General features: G+C 44.4%; 1 protein-coding gene across 3 annotated transcripts in view; it reads right to left on the minus strand.

The window, feature by feature from the left end:
* CFAP74 (cilia and flagella associated protein 74) overlaps positions 1–22,160 on the minus strand; it is a 2,332,202-nt gene that overhangs the window by 869,397 nt on the left and 1,440,645 nt on the right. For all 3 annotated transcript variants that reach the window (XM_069610170.1, XM_069610172.1, XM_069610171.1), the window contains exon 25: positions 16,541–16,714. In XM_069610170.1, the coding sequence (XP_069466271.1) occupies positions 16,541–16,714 (174 nt within the window). The remainder of the gene's footprint in view (positions 1–16,540; positions 16,715–22,160) is intronic.

The following is a 22,160-nucleotide window of genomic DNA, read 5'->3' on the forward strand; positions in this document are numbered from 1 at the left end:
GTGTATGGATGCGTGTATGCTTGTGTTTTGAGTGAGTGCATGATGGGTGCGTGTGTATATGAAAGAGTGCTTGCTGTGTGTATGTTGTGTAAATGTGTGTGTTTGTATGTTTACTATTTAATGATGTGTATGGATGCATGTATGCTTGTGTTTTTAGTAAGTGCATGATGGTGCTCGTGTCAATGAAAGAGTGCTTGCTGTGTAAATGTGTGTGTTTGTATGTTTATTATTGAAATATGTGTATGGATGCGTGTATGCTTGTGTTATGAGGGAGATGTGTGCTTGTGAGTGTGAATGAGACAGCGAGTGCTTGCTGTGTGCATGTTGTGTAAGTGTGTGTGTTTGTGCTGGTCCGGGATGATTTTGGCGAGTGGGGTAGGAGGTCTGTACAACAAAGGCATTTCAAAAATACCTTTGTTGCACAAACCCCCTCCCCACCAGCCAAAATCAGCTCTCTGAAGTGCTGTCCGGCCCAGGGGACAGGGATGCTATTTCTTTATTGGACATCTATGATAGATGACTAGTAAAAATACGTGTGTTTGGTACTGTGAGGCCCAGGGAGACAGGCCTGGTTTTTTCTTACTGGATATCTATGATACATGTCTAGTAAAAATATCATACCTGCCCCCCCAGTGCCTTGTATATAGAATCACTTGGGGGGGGGGGGTGTGTGTGTGGCCCAGCGGACAGGCATGGTATTTTTTTACTGGACATCTATGATAGATGTCTAGTAAAAAATACCATACTTGCCCCCATGGCCCCCAGTACCTTGCATACACACATAATCACTTTGATTGTCTGTTTGGATCTGTGAGGCCCAGGGGACAGGGGGGGTGTGTGTGTGTGCGTGTGCGTGTGCGTGTGTGTCCCCCAGCGGACAGGCATGGTATTTTTTTACTGGACATCTATGATAGATGTCTAGTAAAAAATACCATACTTGCCCCCATGGCCCCCAGTACCTTGCATACACACATAATCACTTTGATTGTCTGTTTGGATCTGTGAGGCCCAGGGGACAGGCATGGTATTTATTTACTGGACATCTATGATAGATGTCTAGTAAAAAATACCGTACCTGCCCCCCAGCACCTTGCATACGGATCTACGTGATCTGACCGCGGCTGATTTTGCCGTGGCCAGAAAGTCCGCATGAGAAAGGTGCGAACTACCAAAAGTGTGCACCTTTCTCATGCGAACACCCCCCCCCCACACCCCCAACATAAACAAACCCCACTACCTTCTTCACGGTGGGTCCCTGCGGCACCAGTTCCCTTTCACTTCCGTGATCGGGAAGCGGCACCACAGGGTCCTTTTCTTTTCATTTTTTTTTCTTTTCAGAAGGCTGCAGGGGTTCCCCCCACAACCCCCGTTCACTATACTGTAAAGACACCCCCGCAGCCCCAGTTTCTTTTTGTACAATGCTACCACCAAAGGATTGAACTTTTGGTGGTAGCATTTTTAGATCTAATGGTTCATGAGAACCGAGAGAGAGAAAGAGAAAGAGAAAGAGAAAGAGAGAGAGAAAGAGAGAGAGAGAGAGAGAAAGAGAGAGAGAAAGAGAGTGTGTGTGTGTGTGTGTGTCTGTGTCTGTCACCAGGCATGGTATCTATGATAGATGGCCAGTAAAAATAAAAAAACATGTCTTACCCCAGTGCGCCCCCTCCCCCCCCCCCAGCGCATCGAAATCACACATAATCACATTCATCATTATTGTGATTATGTCTGACTGCAAGGCACTGGCACACCTTGGAGCAGACATGGCATATTTTACTGCGCATGGTCGATAAAGCAAGCATGATAACTGTTAATATGTAGCTAGACTTGTATTTTAATGCAGCCAGTCTAGTCATTTCTTATTGTGGCATGACATTTTGTATTAGGCACCTTTGGTAAAACAATTTATTATCTAGCTAGATTGGCATTTCAATGAAACCAGTTCAGTCATTTCGTATTGGGCATCGTTGGTAAAGCAAGCATGATGAGGGTTATTATGAAGCAAGACCATCACTTTTATGTACTTAGTCTAGCAATTTCTTATTGGGTATGACATTTTGTATTGGACATCTTTCATAAAGCAAGCATGATAAGTGTTACTATGTAGCTCGACTAGCATTTTAGTACAGCCAGTTTGGACATGTTTTCATACTTTGGCATGCATTTTTCATGGTGAAGCCAAATGGAGTATGTTCCTATGTGGGCATACTGCCATATATTGGCAGAACCAACATGGACATGTTTTCTTATAGTATCATTACTGGCATTATGCACAAAGCAAACATGACTATGGTTTTATATGGGAATAATACGGTATAATGTTGCAGTCAGCATGGAAATGTATGGGCACAGCCAGTGAGAAAATGTTTTATACTGGCACATATTGTGACAAAAGGCATCATGAAAATGTGTTGGAGAAATGCTCCAGTGCACCGTTGGTGACTTACATCTATTGGATTTATTACACGAGTTACCCTACAAAACCCAATTGCAAACCGTTTGGCATTTTTACCAATTTTTCTAAAAAGTGTGTTCTAAAATGCACCATTTTCACCCATAATTAAAAAAATATTCTCGGGAGGAGAACCCCCCAAAACCCTGCTTGCAGATGTTTATGGGCTCCCTTGCTACGCTTGGTCGCTCGGCAAGATCAGTGACAAATATTTACACCCCTCCAGTTAAAAAATTCACCAGCTGCAACTGGGAGGCAGTAACCATGGGAAATTACCTGAAATGCCCATAGTAATGGTGCACCAACCATTCTTGCAAATGGTTTGACAGACACACCCACTGCAAGAGTCATGTGGCAGAAGTCTTCAAAGAGGTTTTTGCGGTTGAGGCTGCACTACAGAGCACAGATGCAGAAGTGCCTGTGTCCTCCTCTACCTCTGGAAGGTCAAGAAACATTTCTCTGGCTTTGTCCTTGATGAGCAACGGGCTGTTTGCCTTTTTTGTCTGCAGTTGTAGAAATTAAAAGGTTTGCCTTTACATTGAGTGGAAGGTTGAACAGGTTGCCTAATTGCCATACCCGAGGACTTTGCAGCAGCCTTGGATGCCTGCAATTTCTCAAGGCTGTGATCTGCCTTTTGACCGAAAAGATGTGAGCCGTCAAAGGGCATGTCAAACAACTTCACTTGGACGTCCTGCGCAAATATGGATTTTCTCAGACAGGTGAATCTTCACATGACAGAATTTACTGCCATAGATCTACCCACACAATCACCTGTGCAGAGTCCTGACCGTAGGGATTAGAGCATTGCTTCCTTACCATCTTCCACTATGTTTAGGAAACCATTCCTCAATTAACTCTCTGTGATAAAGCTATCACAGACCAAAGGGTGTGTGTGTACTTTGACAGCGCACATGAAGCATGAACTCCTTTAAGTGCCATACTGCCAGAGACAAAAACGCTTTCCGCTAAAGCGGTATAACTCTTGTCAACCCTGTCAGGAGGTAAGGATGGATAGGCACTTGCCTTATTGCTCACAGTTGCAGCCTGTACTACCAGACTGTCATGAGCCGTATGTCTGGTTAGGAATTCAAGGTCGGAATGGGCTAGTTTATACTTCTTGGCAAAATCCTTGTGGACTGTTGGCCTCGAGCAGGGAGTCTTTCATAGCTCTAATAGAGGATTTTTGATGGCATTATGTAATGGAAGGATAGGTTCAACGGATGTGCCCTTGTCTAGAATGCCAGTCAAGTCGCATTTCATTATGTCGCCAGATCGGGCCCCCAACGTACGTCATCCATCACCTTAGCCATCATTTTCCTACATGCCACATTTGCATGAGCTCTAGGATCTCCCTGTGGGAATTCCACCTCAGGATAGATGTCCAAGCCACTTGTGTCATGCAGAGCCAAAGCTAAGTCGCCAGTCTCTTCCTCGTCCTCACAACGTTGAGGAAGATCCATGGGCTCAAGCCTAAAAGGAACCCGGGTCGTCATCCTCGTCGAAAATGTCCTGAAAGGGGACAGAAAATCTGTAGTAGATTTTGGGGTGAGTTTTCTTGAGGGATCCTTGACTGTCTTTGACTGTTTAGGCTGTGACATTGATGGCGCTGATTAAACATCAAAGAAAACATCAGCCGCAGATGGCGTCAATAGCGTCGGCAGTCTGATCGAGGATTTCACCAGTTTTGCGCTCTTAGGTGCACGTGGTGGTTGATGAGTTGCGTCCCGTCCGGCGGTGTCGGGCCCAATGGGCCCGAGGTCTTCTTCCCAGAGGAAGAGGGAACGGGCAGGCTCACTTTCTGAAAGACCTGCATCATCTTGATGCAAAACTCTTCACACATTTATGCTGAGGCAGATTTAGATGGGAAAAGTACCTGTCTTCCTGGGGATGAGACTGTCAATGAATGCCTTCTCCTTCTCTTCTTCGTCGACGAGGAAGAAGAAGAATGACAGGAGTCGCCCATCGAGTGGGATCTCGTGCAGTGTTTTTAAACAATTTTTTCTCCTTCTCGGGCATTTTATCGGCCACAGAGCTCTTTTCCTTGGGTCGGGTCTTCAATGGTGTCATACATGGAGAGTTCGATGATGATTGACCCAGGGCCAATTTGGAGGATCTTTCTTTTAAGGCATTCAGTGTCATAACCTGACAAGAGCCACAATCCACTGCAAGGTGGTCGGTACCTAGTGTGAGAACCCTGAGGGCATTCTTACACCTACTCCTCATGGATCCTCTTCTGAGGTGGCCAGGGAAAGGCCAACGCTTTTGGATCCTGGCCCTGGAGGTGGAGATGCGAGAGAGGATCACTTGGGTCGGGGTCCTTGGGGATGGATTGGTGGAGATGGTGTCTGCATGCGAGACATGGTATTCCCCTTTCCCTTTTGAGAGCAAACTTTATCCAACCCATCTTTATAGGGTGTTGCTAATCATGTCCTATTATTTCCTCTCAATCACACCATTCTAGTACTGGGACGAGGAAGAAGCTTAGAAACCATTACCAGGGCCAGGCATGTCCCAAGAACATAAGTAATTGATATCAGGCAATCGAGTGGATGGGCTTGCACCTACAACATGTTAACAGGTCACAGGTGCATAAAAGGCAGAGTCACAAGTGCAGAAGGGGAGACCAGCAGGAGAAGCCAGGCTGGGTGTTATGGCCCAGAGAGGGAAGAAATCCTGCTATGAAGGAATCTGCAAAGGAGGGTGCTGCCTGGAGGCAAGGACGCTGACAATTGTGAAGGAAAGACTGCGACCCCGGGGCCCGAGCGAGATGTGAGAGTGTCAACACTGCCAGAGCCTCCTTGTTCGTGTGCTCACAGCCAGAGCTGTGGAGCACGCAAGAAACCCCAGTGCCGCTGCATGCCACCGGCGGAGCTACTGGCATCCCACATCAACACTTTCGAAGCGCAAGTACTGCTTGCAAAGACACAGACGTGTGCGCGTAGTGTCGTACCAAGTGAGAAGACGCCCGGAGGTGCCGCCAAGGACCGGTGAGTGAATCAGAGGGAACACTCATACCAGGGCGCTCCGGGGCTACTACAGGGCAGATGTGATTGTCGGATTAACAGAAATATATGTACAATTGAAGGTGAACCCAAAGTGAGGTGTTTGATCGAATAATGCAAACAAGTTGCAAGCAAGTTGAACTATAAGTGAAAGAAAGTGAATAAATCATTATTGAATGCTGAACTGAAGGAAAGCTTTGATGAGCATTAAGTATGGAATGCAAGTATGGGCAAAAATCACGTAATGAATAATGAAAGACAAAGAACTAATCATGCTGAATAAAGTGGAAAACCAGTAATGAACATTGTTAAAGATTGTGAAAGTAAGGTGGTGAAAGAGAATGAGCACCACAGAGTGAATTTTGTGGTAGAAGTCTGTCTTAATACTATAGAGTTAAAGTGATTAAAGATTCTCACGCACGTTTTCTTTATGTTTTCCTATATGTTGTTCGATTTGTCTGTATGTTTTGTCTACGTCCGTATTGTGGCCCTTGAATTACATGATGACACGCATTGAAATGTATTGTTGACACGATCATTCGTCATAATGCTCCATAACTTTGAATTGTTATCCCCATTGATCCTTATCACTGACCATTTGAACAATTTCGTTATGCCCCTATGATGCACAATTTATTTTATGTGTTGGTATTCAAAACATTGATTGCACATATGATTTTTTTTGGTATTGCTAATTCTTGTGATTGATGATTTTTTTTATTAATGCTTATGATAAATACTTATGATTGATAAACATTTGATTAGGTGAGGAAAATAGGCCCTGATGAAGGATGTTGATGCCTGAAATGCATTGGCAATTTCTCGCTTCTGCATTGAAACATATCAATTAAACACAACAAAACATTATTATCAACACAAATTATGGAATTATTTTTGAGTTTATATAGATCTCTTTCACTTTTCTGATAACTCAAAACAAACTCCCTATGGGCAATAGGGTGTGCAGCCCACACCGAAAACGAATCGGCCATTGTGGCAAAGTCAAGCCATTGAGTGAATTGTGTGGAAGAACACTTTGTGGCAAAGCCATGAGACAGGCAAGAAGAAACCAAAGTGAATGTGAACCGTAGCACAGGTGGGGTGACATAGAACCCTGTGGGCAAGAAAGCCAAGTGTTATCGGTTTAGTGACCTGTAATGGGTGGACCGTGTGGTCTGACAACTGTGCAGAGACCGAGGAACCCTGTCTGAAAAGTCATGGCAAATGCAGATACCCAAATCTTCCCTTATGAAATAGATTGCTGAAGTGAATAGGGAAGATAGCAATCTGTGCACAGCATTGAAGAGATTGAAAGAGTTTAAAGTTGATTTGGAAGTGATTTTGAGTATTAAGAGACATCAACTGATTTTGAGTTGGCAAGCTGGACAAGCTAACGCCTTGGTAGTGGGAAACCCAAGGGAAGTTTTTGATATTTGATATTTTATTTATATTGCGCTCGTACACAATTGTTTCAGAGCACAACAAGGCAAAGGGAGAGGGACAGGGGAGAACAAAAATAACAATCTTACTAGGCCCAGTGACATTGAGAATGTGCAAGTGCAAGGGAGAGGGAAAGGGGAAAAGTGCATGGAAGGGGAGGGAAGTGGAAAGTGCGGAGCAGAGGAGACAACAGATAAATAATAAAGAATAAATAAATAATAAAGGCAACAAACAGTGGTAGTGCAGCCAGCAAGTTGCAAGTGCTGGGTTTAAGGGACTAGACAGGGTAAGACTGATAAGTGCAGGAAGAAGAGAGGCGGGGGCTGGATGGATACAGACCATAGTGCAAGGGGAGGCCCGGAAGCAGTGGGGGTGGGTGGTAGGGTGAGCAGGTACCTTAGCCTGGAAAATAGAGGGTAGGCCTGGTGCACGATGCTGAGAGAGAACAGATCAGCAGGGGAGAAGGGGGGGCGAAGGCAGAATCAGGAAGGTCTTGAGGTGCTTTCGGAACCAGAGATGGTTCTCCTCAAGTTTCAGAGTGGCAGGGAGGTTGTTCCAGAGGGAAGCCCCAGCCGAGGACAGAGATCTAACCCCAGCTTGTTTCTTAGAAAAACGACTGACCCTGAGGGAGTTGGAGGTACAGGAGCAAAGAGCTTGGGAGGGGAGGTATTTACAGAGGGATAGCTGAAGATATTTTGGACCCAGGCCCCAGAAGGCCTTGAGGATAATGCAGAGGGTTTTGAATGTAATCCTTGCATCCACTGGGAGCCAATGGAGAGATTTTAGGGCTGGAGAGATTCGATCCCAGGGCTTAAGGCCAAGGACAAGTCTTGCAGTCCTGTTCTGGATTAGTTGCAGAGGGCGGAGAGTAGAGGTAAGTGGATTTAGAAAGAGGCTGTTACAATAGTCCAACCTAGAGAGAACCAGAGCTTGGAGACAGTGAGCTTCTGGGGGAAGGAGAGGAAAGGCAGAGTACCTCTGAGGAGGTGCAGTAGGAAGTTTGACTTTTTGAGACGTCAGAGAAGTGTGCAGAGAAAGAAAGTGTGGAGACACAGATGACCCCAAGATTCTTAGCCTCGCAGATGGGGGTAGGAGGAGGGCCAAGGGAGGCTGGCCAGAGAGTGAGGGGAAAGGAGGGTGAGGGTGTGCCGATGAGGAGGATCTCCGTTTTGCTGGCATTCAGGCAAAAATTGTTGGCGGCACACCAATCTTGAAAGGCAGTTAGGCAATCACAGATGAGGGAAGGAGAGGAGGTGGCTGAGGGAAGCCTTAAAATGAGTTGAGTGTCATCCGGATAGCACTGGAAATGGGAGTAGAAGATGGCAATGCAGTGAGCGAGAGTTCCCAGGTATTGGTTGAGAAGCCAGTGCGAGAGGTTAGACCCCTGAGGAACACCACAGGTAGAGAGGGAGATAGATGATAGGAAGGACCCAATTTCAACCTGGGAGGGTCTATCAGAGAGGAAAGAGGTCAGCCAGGCCAGAGACTGATCGGTGATACCCAGTTTGTCACGGAGACAGTTGAGCAGGATGGTATGGTTGAGCATGTAAAAGGCAGAAGAGAGATCGATAAGGAAGAGGACAGAGGGAATCTGAGCAGTTGTTCACAGATGTTCAGGAGAGCAGTTCCCATGCTTCTGGCATCTCTAAAGCCAGACTGGTGATCTTGGAGACATCCAACAGAATCAGAATGAAGGTTAAGCTGAGAGATGGCCACCTTTTCAAGGGGTTTACCCAGAAAGGGAGTAATGAAAATTGGGCGATAGTTAGCCGGACAAGAAGGATCAGCTGTGGGTTTCTTGAGAAGAGGATGCACATGGGAGTGCTTCAGAGGGGAGGGGAAGGATTCTGAGGCAAAGGAGAGATTGCAGAAATCAGCAAGGGCAGGGGCGAGTGTATCAATGTGATCCTTGATGGTTTTAGAGGAACAGGGTTGAACCTGTTTTGATGAGACTTTCATAGATCGGACTTGTCTAGCGACCTCGTCAGGGGAGAAAAGAGGAAAGGACGGGAACGGGGGTGGGGTGAGTCTGAGGGGGGGTCAGTATGAACAGAAACAGAGGGGAGGGAAGGGGTAGGGTAGGAAAGGGTGGAAGGACGTCCTGGGTTTTTGAGATAAAGTAAGAGGTAAGGGCATTGCAGAGAGCCTGGGAGGCAACAGGAGGGGTAGAGACTGCAACAGGGTTGGCAATCTCCTTGCGGTTTTTAAAGAGTTCAGCCAAATTGTTAGATGCTGCAGAGATACAGACTTGAATGTGGGCTCTCTTTTTGGTGAGGACAGAGAGTCAGTATTTCTTTTGTTTCTTTTGGAGCAGGCGACAGGCCAGTTTGTCAGAGGATGAACAAGAAGCCCTCCATTTCCTCTCTGTCGCCCTACACTTTCGTTTATGTGTATCTAGGTCAGAGTCATACCAAGAATTGCACTTGAATTTGGACTTCAAGCGGATCCTCATGACAGGGGCAAGAGCATCAAGAGTATCAGAAATAGAAGAGTAGAGCAGAGACAAGGCTGTGTCAGGATGTGAGTCAGCCAGAGTTGGAGGGGGCGGGGGGAGAGAAGGTGGCGGGGAAAGCCTCAACTGACACACGCTTCATGGGCCGGATGTCCGAGAAGGTAGGTGGCAGTGTTGGGGTAGGCTTGACCTAGGAGCAAGAGAGCGATAGATGAGAGGAATGGAGGGAATAATACTCCAGGCGAGAGCAGAGGTCAGAGGGATGGAAAGGGGGAGGTCAGAGGAGATCAAGACATCGAGTGTGTGCCCTGCAGAGTGAGTCAGGCCGGAGAGGAGGATAGAAAGGGAGAGGGAGTCACAGAGGTCACAGAAGAGTAAAGAGGAGGAACAAGGAGAGTCTATATGGATATTGAGGTCACTGAGGAGGAGGGGTTGAGTGGTAGAGGCCAGGAGGGAAGAGGCGAGGTCAGCCCACTCAGAGAGAAATTAGCAGATTTGACTAGAAGGCCGAAAGATAGTAGCCACAGTAAGAGAATGGCTAGGAGATAGAGAGAGCCTACAGACAAGGCATTCAAAAGAGGAGTAGGTCTGAGTGGGAATGAGAGAGGCAGGAATCCACTCAGGAAAGATCAGGGCTACACCCCCACCAGACCGGGAGGATCTGGGTGCGGAGAGGATCTTGTAGCCGTCAGGCAGGAGAGTGTCAAAACTTGTGACAGAGCTGGCCGTGAATCATGTTTCAGTAAGTGGTGGGGAGACAAACCTTTGTTAGTAGTGGGCGCTGGCTGGGTTTGGTAGTCCAACTGTGAAAAAGATCAGATAGTAAAAGTCCAGTCCTTGAGTCATGTGGGTTGTGGTTTTATTGGTGTTCAAACAGCATAGATAATATCTATTGTTCTTCTTGTGACATATTGGTGAAACAAAAAACAGCCGACGCGAGTTTCAACCGAAGTCTTTATCAAGGCAGAAGTCAGGTGGCAGCAGACTTGCTGTTTGTGGCTGGTTAGCCTGGTCTGACGCCAGGATCGGCGCTGCGTTGCGGCTCGTTCGGACCATGTTTCAGTAAGACCAAGGATATCTAGGTCTATTTCTTTAAGGAGGTGGCAGATGTCAGAGGAGTGTTTGACAGCAGAGTGAGAGTTGAGAGTGGCAAGAGGTAGAAGGTTGCTAGCCTTAAAGACCTTCCGGAGAGGGGCACAGATCAGAGGGATGCCCTGCGGAGGAGAAGGAGCCCTACGAGGGGCAGGGGAGGAGGAGAGAGAGGGCAAGGTAGCTAAGGGGGGAGAGGTGGGAACAGCAGGAGATAAGAGGAAATTGATGAGGCGAGGAAAGCGCCTATCAAAGAGGAGGAGATTGGCCTGAGGGCCTTGGACCATGACGGTACAATTAAGGTAGACTTTAATGATGCCTTTAGAGGAGTCGAAGGAAGCCATGAGAACTTCCCAACGAGTGCCACCATTAATGGGAGAGGAGGAAATAGGACAAAGCACAGAGATCATATGAAGAGTCCATAGATCTGGCAAAGGAACGACAAAGAGGATGTCGGTGAGGGTATGTCTGGAGGAAGCGTAGGAGTAGGTGTCGGTGATAGGAAGGCTAGGGTTTAAGGACAGGATGTCCTTTTTGAACTGTATCCTGCCAGACTTTATGAGAAGGGAAGGATAGTCAATGGAGAAGCAATTGCAGAGGATACGAGAAACAGAAAGCCCCATGGGAGTGGTAATGAGGAGAGGCAGGAGAAACAGTTGGGGGGGGACTTAAGGCAGGTAGGAGTGGAAACAAAGAAAGTGGTAAGGTCACTGGGGCGGTAAATTACAAAGAAGCAACAGTTGACAAGCAAGGTACAGATAAGTTAGAAAGGGGCAGCAACACTATCAGACCAGAGGCAAAACAGCAAAGATTGACTTTGAAGGAAAAGGGCAAAAAAACAGCAGAATTTGACTTTCAAGCAAAATGGCAAAACAACAGAATTTGGCTTTCAAGCAAAAGGGCAAAAACAGCAGAATTTGGCTTTCAAGCAAAAGGGCAAAAACAGCAAAATTTCACTTCCAAGCAAAAGGGAAAAAACAGCAGAATTTGACTTTCCAATTTAGGTTCAGGTGTTAGCATAAGAATTTAGGTAGTCCTGCGAATCAGAGAAATTGCATGGGAGAAAGTAGCAGAAAGGACAGTATTAGTCAGAGCTGGAAGGAGTGATTCCAGAAGGAGGGAACTAACCCTAAATTCATGAGGTGACAATGTCAAGGCAGTCCGGTTTCTTAGAAGGGTGAGGTGATAGTATCATTGTTGTTAAGGTGAAGGGAACAGAGAGGACCCAGTGTAGCATTCTGGTAGTGGACAGGGAGAAGGCAGGGGCCTTAGTCGTGGGTCTTTGTTGTTCAGCCGGCACCCGGTCACCCTGATTGGCCCATGAAGGCCCAAGCAGCCAATGAGGAAGTAAGTGCAGGCCAGGCAGGGCCCTCAGTTAAAAGAAAAAGAAATAGCCATCTCGGAAGGGTCTGTGGATTGTGTGGCCCAGTTAACAAGCACATGTGAAATCGGAAAAACCCAGGCAATCGGTACAAGAGAAATGAAGATTGCACTTCACGCAATCACTGTACACAAGCTGCAAATGCAGATTATTTTTTTTTAAACATGATGATCTGATAATTCGCACATCCAGCACAATGTACAACGTGATTAGAAAGGCTTACCCTAGCAGGCACACGCTGGTGGGAGGATGCTTATAGCAAGGTGGAGGGCTGCAGTGCCCAAGCAGCGAGGCTCTGGCAAGTGAAGAAGAGCAGGAATAAATGAAAGAGCCCTCGTTGTGGTTTTTCAGCAAGCCATCACCTCCCGGTTACCCTGATTGGCCTATGAAGACCCAGGCAGCCAATGGGGAAGGGAGTGCGGGACAGGCAGGGACCTCAGTTAAATGAAAATGAAAAAGAAACAGTAATGTTGGGAGGGTACATGGATGGTGTGGCCCAGTTAGCAAGCACACGCAAATCGCAAAAACCCAGGCAATGGATACAAGAGAAATGAAGATTGCACTTCACGCAATCACTCCACACCAGCTGAAAATGCAGATTATTATTTATTTTAAATATGATGATCCAAAAAAATTGCGCAGCCAGCACAACGCACAACGTGATTAGAAGTGTTTACCCTAGCAGGCACACGCTCGTGGGAGGATGCTTGTAGCAAGGTGGAGGGCTGCAGTGCCCAAGGAGCAAGGCTCCGGCAAGTGAAGAAGAGCAGGAATAAAATCATCCTGGAACTGTGGTGTTTTCTTGGGGAAGGGCACCCCAAACCTTTGTGGGGCTGTTGTTTGAACTTGGAGAAGGGGAGCTAGAAAGTAAGCGAAGAGCTGAAAGAAGCTCAGACCCTTCTTTGGAACACTACTTCTTTTGTTGTTGATATCCCTACAGAGTGTTTAGCTTTAGTTGTGAGGGCGAATACATGTTTTGGACACAGACAGACTTTTAAGTTGAACTTACTGACTTTGACTATCCTTAGTTTATTTAGGTAGGGAAATCCAACCTTAGGATAGGGCAAGCAAGGCCTTAAAACATCCTGACATTTAAGTTAATAAATACATTTTGTTTGAACTTTGAATCTGTTGTTTGTGTCTTCCTTCATGATGCCTTCACACTAAGCACCACAGATAAACTCTGTGAGGATCAGTAAGCAACATGTGTGCACCGCAATCGCAGCACTTTTTGAAACCGGAGGGTTTCAGAGTAGATATGATGTAAACTCTACTAGAAAATTCGAAATAATTTTGGAGAAAACAGAGTGGCAGAGGACGTGCTATTTGTACCTCCATCGAATTCACGTCCAGTCGTGGAGGCAATGACTCGATGGCCATCGACGCCAGTGTGCATGACGCCCCATGCTGGGAAAACAGTTTCAGAGAGCTGCAAAGCAGGAGAATAAAAATCTAAGGTGAGAAATCTGTGGGAGGACACAATCTATTAGAAATGGAAGATAATACCCATGGGCACTTGTTTGCAAGGCCCATGTATCTGAAGTAATGGATTACAATTCTTGCAGATAGTGGGACAATCTGCCTCCCATTTTGGAGCTGTGGCTCCGGCTGAAGGCAGGTTTTCCTCCACGACCTCTTGGAGCACGTGCAAATCTTTATTGCTCTTGTCTTTGAGCAGTTTGACATCTACCTCGTTCACTAAAGGAAGAGTAATATCGAAAGGAAAGCCCTACCCAAATTTGTGATGGTGGTTGTTGCTGTTGTTAACAGATGGCTGCTTCTAAAGATTTTGCTGAAGCCTATGGTACAATTTTTCAACGCTATTGTCTGCCGTGCGACCAAACAGATTGGACCCATCAAAGGGCATATCTAGAAGCCTTGCCTGGGCAACCTGAGGAAAATCAGATTTACCGGCCACATAAAGCGCCCGATACCTGCACTAGATCCCATGCATCTACCCATGCAGTCTGATGCATCTAAACCTGATTGCAGGGTTTGGCAAAGTCAGGACGCGTTAGTAGTTTTTAAAGCCATACTCCGAGCTGAAAAACTCTTTAAAGTAGGGCATCATAACGCTTATCATCCCTGTCTGGATGGATGGTAGGATAGGCCGAAGCCTTAAACCCCGAAGTAGCAGTCCGCACCACTAAGCTTTCAGGTGTATGGTGCCTTGACAGAAAATCTGGGTCCAATGAAGTTGGCTTACATTTTTGAACTAACTCCTTATTCAATGCAGGAGTGGTACCTATTTTTTTCCAGAGCTTAAAAAGGGGGTCCCCGAGTGCTGAATGGAAAGGTAGTAAAGGTTCTTTAGGAGGACCCTTGTGTAGAATGTCTGCAAACTTATGTTGCGTGATGTCCTTAGCCGGACGACCCCAGCCCAAATATTCAATGACCTTGTTCATCACAGTCCAGCATGCTGAATTCGGGTGAGAGCGGACATCAGGAGTGTCATATTCGACTTTTAGAGAAGTATGGAGTCCACTGGTGTCTTTGAGGCATGAGACTAAGTCTTCTATCCAAGATTCTTCCGAGATAAGTTCTTCTGGGAAATTCAGAGCCCTAAAGCATTCATACCCAAAGGGAACCATATTGTCGCCCTCAAATCATCCTCATCCTCAAAAATGGATCCAAAATGCAGTCTTCCACTGACGTCCTTTGACTTTGGAGGTTATTTTGTAGGGATGTCAATGAGTTTGTTTTGCATCAATGAGGTCACAGTGGTCGACGCTACTCGGGTAGCCTTTTCAGAGGGCCTGTGACTCAGGCTTTTGGGTACGCGGGTCAAAGCCTGAACATACTTACCGACGGTCTTGGAGGATGCAATGGGATCTGGGGCCTTATTTGGCTTTTTGAGGGGCAAGAGGAAGCCACTTCGAAAACACCTCCAACATTTTAATTATAAAATGTTCTCATTCAGCCGCTGAAGTGGTCTTCTAGGGTAAACATACCTGATGTCTGCCGGGCAAGGGATGTGATGAAGAAAATCAATTCTTACTCTCCTTCTAAGCAGACGAAGAAGAGGAATGACGATAATCACTCCTCTTGGAGTGCTTTGACTGTTTTTCAGAACTTTCGGGAGACTTGTCCCCCACAGAACTCCTATTTTCTGAGGATTTTCTTTTGAAAGGTCTGGAGGACGTAGATTTCAATACCCATGACCTAGGACGAGCTTCAACCTTCTCTCTTTCAAGGCCTTATTCTTCATCAATTGGCAGGAGCCACACTCAACAACGTCATGGGCCTCGCTGAGGCACCAGAGACAAATTCTATGAAGATCAGTGATCGACATCTTCGAGTTGCAGTCCACAAATCTATTGAAGACTGTTTTAGGCGTAGACATTGTGAAAGAATTACAAACAAATCACAAAAGTACGACTTGCGTCGAAGAAAAGATTCTCTGAGGCGAGTTGATCCGTTCTGAGAGCGTGCTGTGCATGAGGAAAACAGAGCGGAGAGTAACAGGACGTGATGCGTCCTATTTATACCATCATCAACTTCACACCCTGATGCGGGAATATAAACCATTGAGGGACATCAACGCCGATGCTGCACACCGCCCCCCTGCTGTCAATTTTATTTTTCCACAATTGCAAAGCAGGAAATTAATCACTAAGATGAGGAATCCGTGGAAGCACACAATCCCTTAGAAACGGTACAGATAGTTGAAAACTTACCATGTACTGAAAGCATCCTGGCCAACACCATTCTACAGTCATTTTCAAAGGCCCTTCTCACCGGGAACAGACAACAGCATAGGAGTATTATAATAGACCCTTTAGGAAAGCACATCAATGGGGCATGCCCAGGAACAAACACCACAGGTAACACCCCCTTTGAGCAATATTTATAGTGCAGAAACCAGAGATGACCAAAGCGAAGCACATCATTGTGTGGATTTTGAATAACAAGATCCCACTCTGCTCCCCTGGATGCAGGGCATATACCCTGATGGACCAATTACCACCATACATCACAATGTGCCACCTCTAGGGTGATGTATTACAGTGCCAATGTTACAGTGGGCTCATTGGGAGTAGCTCATCAGAGCAAGTACACAGATAGCCCCACCCAGGGGCAAGCACCACAGTGCAGACACCAACGGTGACTCCACCCAGGAGCAGACCTCCTTGTGCAAATCTGCACCCAATACAGATATGCCCAGCGGTCCATCAAGACCAAACATACATCGTACCTGGTATCAGGGCATGTGTTTTAGTGCCAACACAAAGTTGTGGCCCTTAGGAGAAGCTGTTGACAGTGTATCTATTACCTGCATTATTGCATTAGCCCCCTTTAGGGGAATTACAGCGTAAATGTCAGGATCAGTAAAGTCATCCATCAGCAAGCCCTTATTCACACATAACTTTAGACCAAGAATGCATTTTCATGAATGTTCTTTTCTTTGTATACAATCAAGCTCTTTTATTTGCAATCTGGTACTGGATTGCAAAAAACAGGCATGCCACATAAACCTTTTTAGATCACCCTGTTTCCACTTGAGCGGTGCACTTGCTTCCGTCAAGAACCACTGCAAACAACCACGACTATATATTCTTTGTTAGACGTTCTTAAGATGTGCCCCTTTATGGTTTGTTTTGTTAATGCTCGACTTAGAACTGTATGGTGTGATGTGGACAAGTATACACAGACTTATAAATGCTGCCAAGGAGTGTGTATGGTTCAGATCCAAGTTCCACAATGGTCAAGGAAAAGAAAGTGGTCTGTACCTCTGGGACTCCTACAAATCCAAACTCCTGGGGTAGGATGGATTTATTGGTGATCTTCACAGTGGTCTGAACTGCCTCATAGATGGTGCAGAATCCAAAATCCACCTCGGCTGGGCTGATCTCCAAATCAGAGGTTGTGACGACAGCATGAACAGTAAACAGAACTGGTTTTATCTGCATCAAGGGGAGCATTATCAGACAATGTTATTCAAAACTGCCCAAATCCAAATGACTTACAGAAAATATTAGCATGTTATAATTACAAAAAACAAATCATAATATTGGTCTATTTGTAACATCACAACAGATTATAATTATAATTCTCGAGTTGGGACATCTCAATTGATTGAACATCATATTAACTAGTTAGGATGTCCATGATCACTTACTGAAAGGTTACTGCAGACCCCTGAGGGCCCAGGTGCATCAATTTGCAAGCAGCTGCCAGCATATTTAAACAATGTGCTTCTAACCATTGCAACATTTCCCCAACTTTACACCAAGAATGCTTTTTCTGTAGAAAATATTGCATGTAACTGACTTACTCAAAGAAGCAGAGCCATTATAATAATAATAATAATAATAATGATAATTATATTTTTGTAATTATGTAGAATAAGGTTCTCAACTTAGTATATTTTAAGGAAACTAAAATTCAACTTGCAAATGTCTGGTTGTAATTCTCTGCATCTCTGCAAAACACAATGTTAATTTTGAAAATTGCTTTTTTATACGATATGCATGTTCTGGGCAGGGGTACCAAATGATACAAACAAGCCATACAAATATATCTTTTTAAAATATCACAATTGTGGTGAATTAGATGATCTTAGACCATAGCGTGAGAAACCTGCAAGTGTCTCACCCGCTTGTGTCCGGGGATCTGTCATCCAGGTGGGCAGATATGTAGAAAAAGATGGGCTCCTGGCATATATAATCCAGGTGGCCTGGACACAGCCATTGCTTTTGGATCCAGTTCCTGGGTGTGGACCAGTGCGGGAGGATCACCTGGTTGAGGGGTCTTCGGGGAGTGGGAGTGGGACGCCGGATGGTGAGATGCGGTATCCCCTTCCCTATAACACCTTTTCCCCATCCTGCCAATTAGGATACCAAGGAACTAAACCCTCCCCCCTCTTTCCCAACACAAACACTTTCTCACAGACAGTTCACCATGAGCGAAAGAAAAAGGACTAACACCAGAGCCGTATACCTGACATGTCCCAATACAATGGTCAGGCAAGGTCAGGCAATTACTGATCATTACATACACACACGACTTCCATCACACCTCCCCACACGGATAAAAGTGGGAGCATGAAAGCATACTCTGAGTAAGGCAAAGCACATGAGGAAGCAGCAGTTCCAAGATGGAAGTTTAATACAAGGAGAAAGACTGCGAGACCAGAGAGGGTCGCGGGTTGCAAGGAAGGAAGTGCCTTTGACCTTTTCAGATTGTTACTTTCGTGAACCTTAGAAAATAATAACCTTAAGGTACTGTCCTTGGCTCCTACAGCAAAGCAGCGCCAGTGAAGACAGCACAGCCAGTGAGTCAGAGAGACTGATACCAGACCAGCCTGTGTTGGAACCAAAAAACAAAAATGGTTTCAACACAACACTGCAAATACCGAGAACAATCTCAACTCGTATATTCCAATTTTGTAATAAAGGAGTAGCAACACGTGTTTCTACTACACAGTCTTCTTCTAGGCTATTACATTAAATCCAATGTCATTAGCACATTGTTATGAACATACATTAGGAATGTCCACAACCACAGATTCGGGGTGCAGGCAGGGCATTTTTGTTATTGACATAATAATAATTTGAAAAAGAAATAAGTCACATATAGTACATACCAATTATATCGACAAGTTACCAAAGTGGCACATAAAACAAAAGAGGGGGAGGGTAAAAGTAACAATAAATAGACTGAGTTAATGACAGCGATTACATTCCTGATGTTCAATAACTAAAAACAACCCTAAAGAACACAAACATCTACTGCATCTTGCTGCAGCGTTCGAACTAGCCCTAACCAAGATGGCAGCAGCATTAGGATATGCAGGATGTCCGATGTCAGTTTTCGCATTTGCATAAGGCTGATTATGGAATTAGCTAATGAGAACAAGAGCTTATATTACATGTCTGCCTACAATCGGGTAATTTGTTTAAATAATAAATGGATAGGGTCGGCTCAGTTTGGGGTATTGCCCATGCTATATCTATTAACATTTGGAACTTGCGGGCTGGATATTAGCCCCACCCAAAATGGTGCACATTGTGTCAACATACCACAAGTCCTGTTTCTATTTCACGTAATTGCAGATGGAGTATTTGCATCAGTGAACTAGCGCCGCTTACTTAGGCAATGTTTACTTTGACAAGCAGCTAGAGACATGAGGTAGGAGTGGTCTCCGACATGACCTTAGGTTCGTGATACTTGAGACCATTTAATTGTTTGCCTCAATGATGAGGTCTAATGTAACATTTGTCTACTCGGGTGTATACCCAAGATTCAACCGAGTTTGTTACTTTTGAGCGGCGTACCAGCAGCACAGCTATTACCAGCTGGAGTAAGAATTCCATTGGAGTCAGGTAAATTGGCTCCTAAGTTTGGTTTTAGGTAACTAATGCCTTATTACTTATGACATATGGAACTTTTTCCGAGCTTGAATGTTATATATAAGCTAAGACTCTGTTCCCTCTCTTCTTTTCCAAATAGGATTCATACTCAAACCAACACCTGAGCACTTTGCATGTCACGTTGGCATTAGATGGCTTCAGTTAAGGTCTGCATAACAATCCCCACATACACACTACATCTATCGCACAGTACCGCATCTAATAACTGAATATTTTAAATATTCATAGCCTTGCCTTGCATGTTTAAATTGAGGTTGTTTCAACCACTCAGACCTGGTGTTTCTTTCTTTCGTGCACGGTAATAGAGGTCATCCCTTGGTTAAGTGCCCTCCAATGACAAGTCACACATAGCGACACTGAGTATAACGATGTTTGTCTTATTTAGGATTGTTTTTAGTTATTCAATATCAGGAATGTAATCGCTGTCATCAACTCCGTTTATTTATTGTTACTTTTACCCTCCCCCTCTTTTGTTTTATGTCCCACTTTGGTGACCTGGCAATATAATTGGTATGTACTATATGTGACTTATTTCTATTTCAAATTATTATTGTCAATAACAAAAATGTCTTGCCTGCACCCCGAATCTGTGGTTGTGGACATTCCTGATATATGTTCATAACAATATGCGGATGACATTGGATTTAATGTAATAGCCCAGAAGAACACTGTGCGGTCGAAACACGTGCTGGCTACTCCTGTATTAAAAAAATGGAATATACAAATTGCGATTGTTCTACGTATTTGCACAATGTGGTGTTGAAACCATTTTGGTTTACTGTTCTCAATTGCGGGTCCCCTGGACATAGGGGCACCTTCCTCACCACTGCCTGTTGCATTTCCTTTTCTGAATCATTTCAGGCAGTTGCCTCTCAGAATAGGTGGAATTCTTGTTACTTCCAGATAAGCACCTGGGGTTCTCAGCAGTATGCCACATCAGTAGCCCCCTAGTGTTCAATAGCAGTGGAATCCGGCAGCTGTCTACACCATACAAATTGAATACCAATTTTCCATTAGAAATAAGTCAAACACAATTTTATTATCTCATATTGATAGATGTGTGCGTGCTAGGAAACATTCTAATTGGATTGATAGGGCTATGATGGTAGCAACTAAGATAATTATCAGAATTTGGAAAAAGAGAATAAAGCCTAATGTTGATGACTGGTTGACTGAATTGCAAGTTTTATCACAATATGATAAGGTTTCATTGGAAAATAAAGATAGAAATGAGGAATACATGAAGGTATGGGGACCTTTTTTGGCTCTTTATGACTGATGTGACAGTGGAATTGTTCAGGTGCATATGTCATTTTAGAGGTAAGAGAATGAGGTGGAGATGAAGGGGTGGGTGTTTTTTTTTTTTAAAAAATTTAAATTTATTATTTTTTCTTCTTTTCTTCCCATTTGTGTTGTCTATTGTGCTGTTTTGTGTATACTAGTTAGTTTGAATATTATGTTTCGCAGGATGAAGCTATTTTTGATGAATTTGATGATATGTAATGTTTAAATTGTTCAGCAAATTACGTTGACGTTTTACTGTGAGACATTGTATACTTTATGTATGGTTCTTATTGTTTTTTGCAAACGTAATAAATTGTGTTTAAAAACAAAAGAAATAATTCACTGTGCAAAATACTTTATGACGCGCAGCAAGGACATCAAAGCTCTCTTTGCACCTCGAGGGTCCACCCTCAATCCTTTTAAATGTTTGGCAGCAGTAAATGAGGATCTACATCAAAGATATTTGAAACTGGAAAGATTTAGCATCAAGGAAATCAACACGTTCTGGGAACTAACAACTCTAAGGCATTATTTGGTACAAAATAAGATACAGAGGGGTCTTACAATCTTAAACTTACCAGATTTTGAAAATACACTGGATAATGATTTAGCGAACCAATGGGAAGAAAATATCACAGCCAGTTCAAATACCATGATCATGTTACTTGTTGAACATGCAGAGCGGAAACATGCTTGCATCATAGTTCAAATCGATGCATTGATACAAGAGATCGAACTGTTTTGACTCCCCCAATGCCACGAAAGATAAGAATTACAAAACGCTGTATTCGATTCTGCGCCAACATCAGGACTAGATTAAATTGAGAAAATCTCGCAAATTCTCAAGAGATAATAATGATTAAAGAGTCAACAGGGTCTATACTTTTCAACCTAAATATGATGATGTTTCTAGATCACAGGCAAGCAGTGTGGCTGCATTGCCGGCTAGCTCAGATATTGAGAGTGAATCAGATATCTGACCTATCAGTACCAGTCAATCTTGCCCATCAGAGGCCAGTAGCATTGAAAATGAGGCAGTGCCCCCGGCGCTCCCATCTTCCTCTTCTTCTTTTTTAGAACAAATACCCTGCTACAAAACAAGTCAGGTTCCAAGACCTCCTAGTCGGCAATATTTTAACAACCACCAGAAATTAAGGGGCTGCGGGGGTGAGAAACAATAGAGGAGAAACGGTCCTCCATTAACCCGCCCATTTACAGGAGCCTCACAGCGAGAATTACTGAACAAGAGAAGACTACTAACCTAGTAAACAATATATCCACCTACCAGCTCTCATCACAAGAAGTTATGACTCAATAAAGGACTTTCTTTTGCCCATCATCTTTCAATAATTTTATGGACATTCAAATTGATCTTTTCAAATTTGTTCGTAAATTAAAATTAAAAAAGTGAAGCAGTTTGTACCATTGCAAGCATATTGTTCACCTTCAGATATTTTGTTGCAAACGGCCTTATGTACCCATGTGCTAGTATCCATGGAAGACAGAGCAAGACTTCCTGAATTGACCATATCAGAAGTATTAAAAGATCTTAAAATTGATCAACACAATTTGGCAATTAAAGAACTTATGAAGAAATTCAAGTTCACTCCCATGTTTTCAGGCAAGTATGTACTCAACGCCTTTCATAAAGCCGTTTCCAGGGACATCTATGCACTTGCAGACCAACAAATGT

Source organism: Ambystoma mexicanum, chromosome 8 (assembly GCF_040938575.1).
Source record: "Ambystoma mexicanum isolate Mex_15411 chromosome 8, UKY_AmexF1_1, whole genome shotgun sequence".
In the NCBI taxonomy this organism is placed as follows: Eukaryota; Metazoa; Chordata; class Amphibia; order Caudata; family Ambystomatidae; genus Ambystoma; species Ambystoma mexicanum.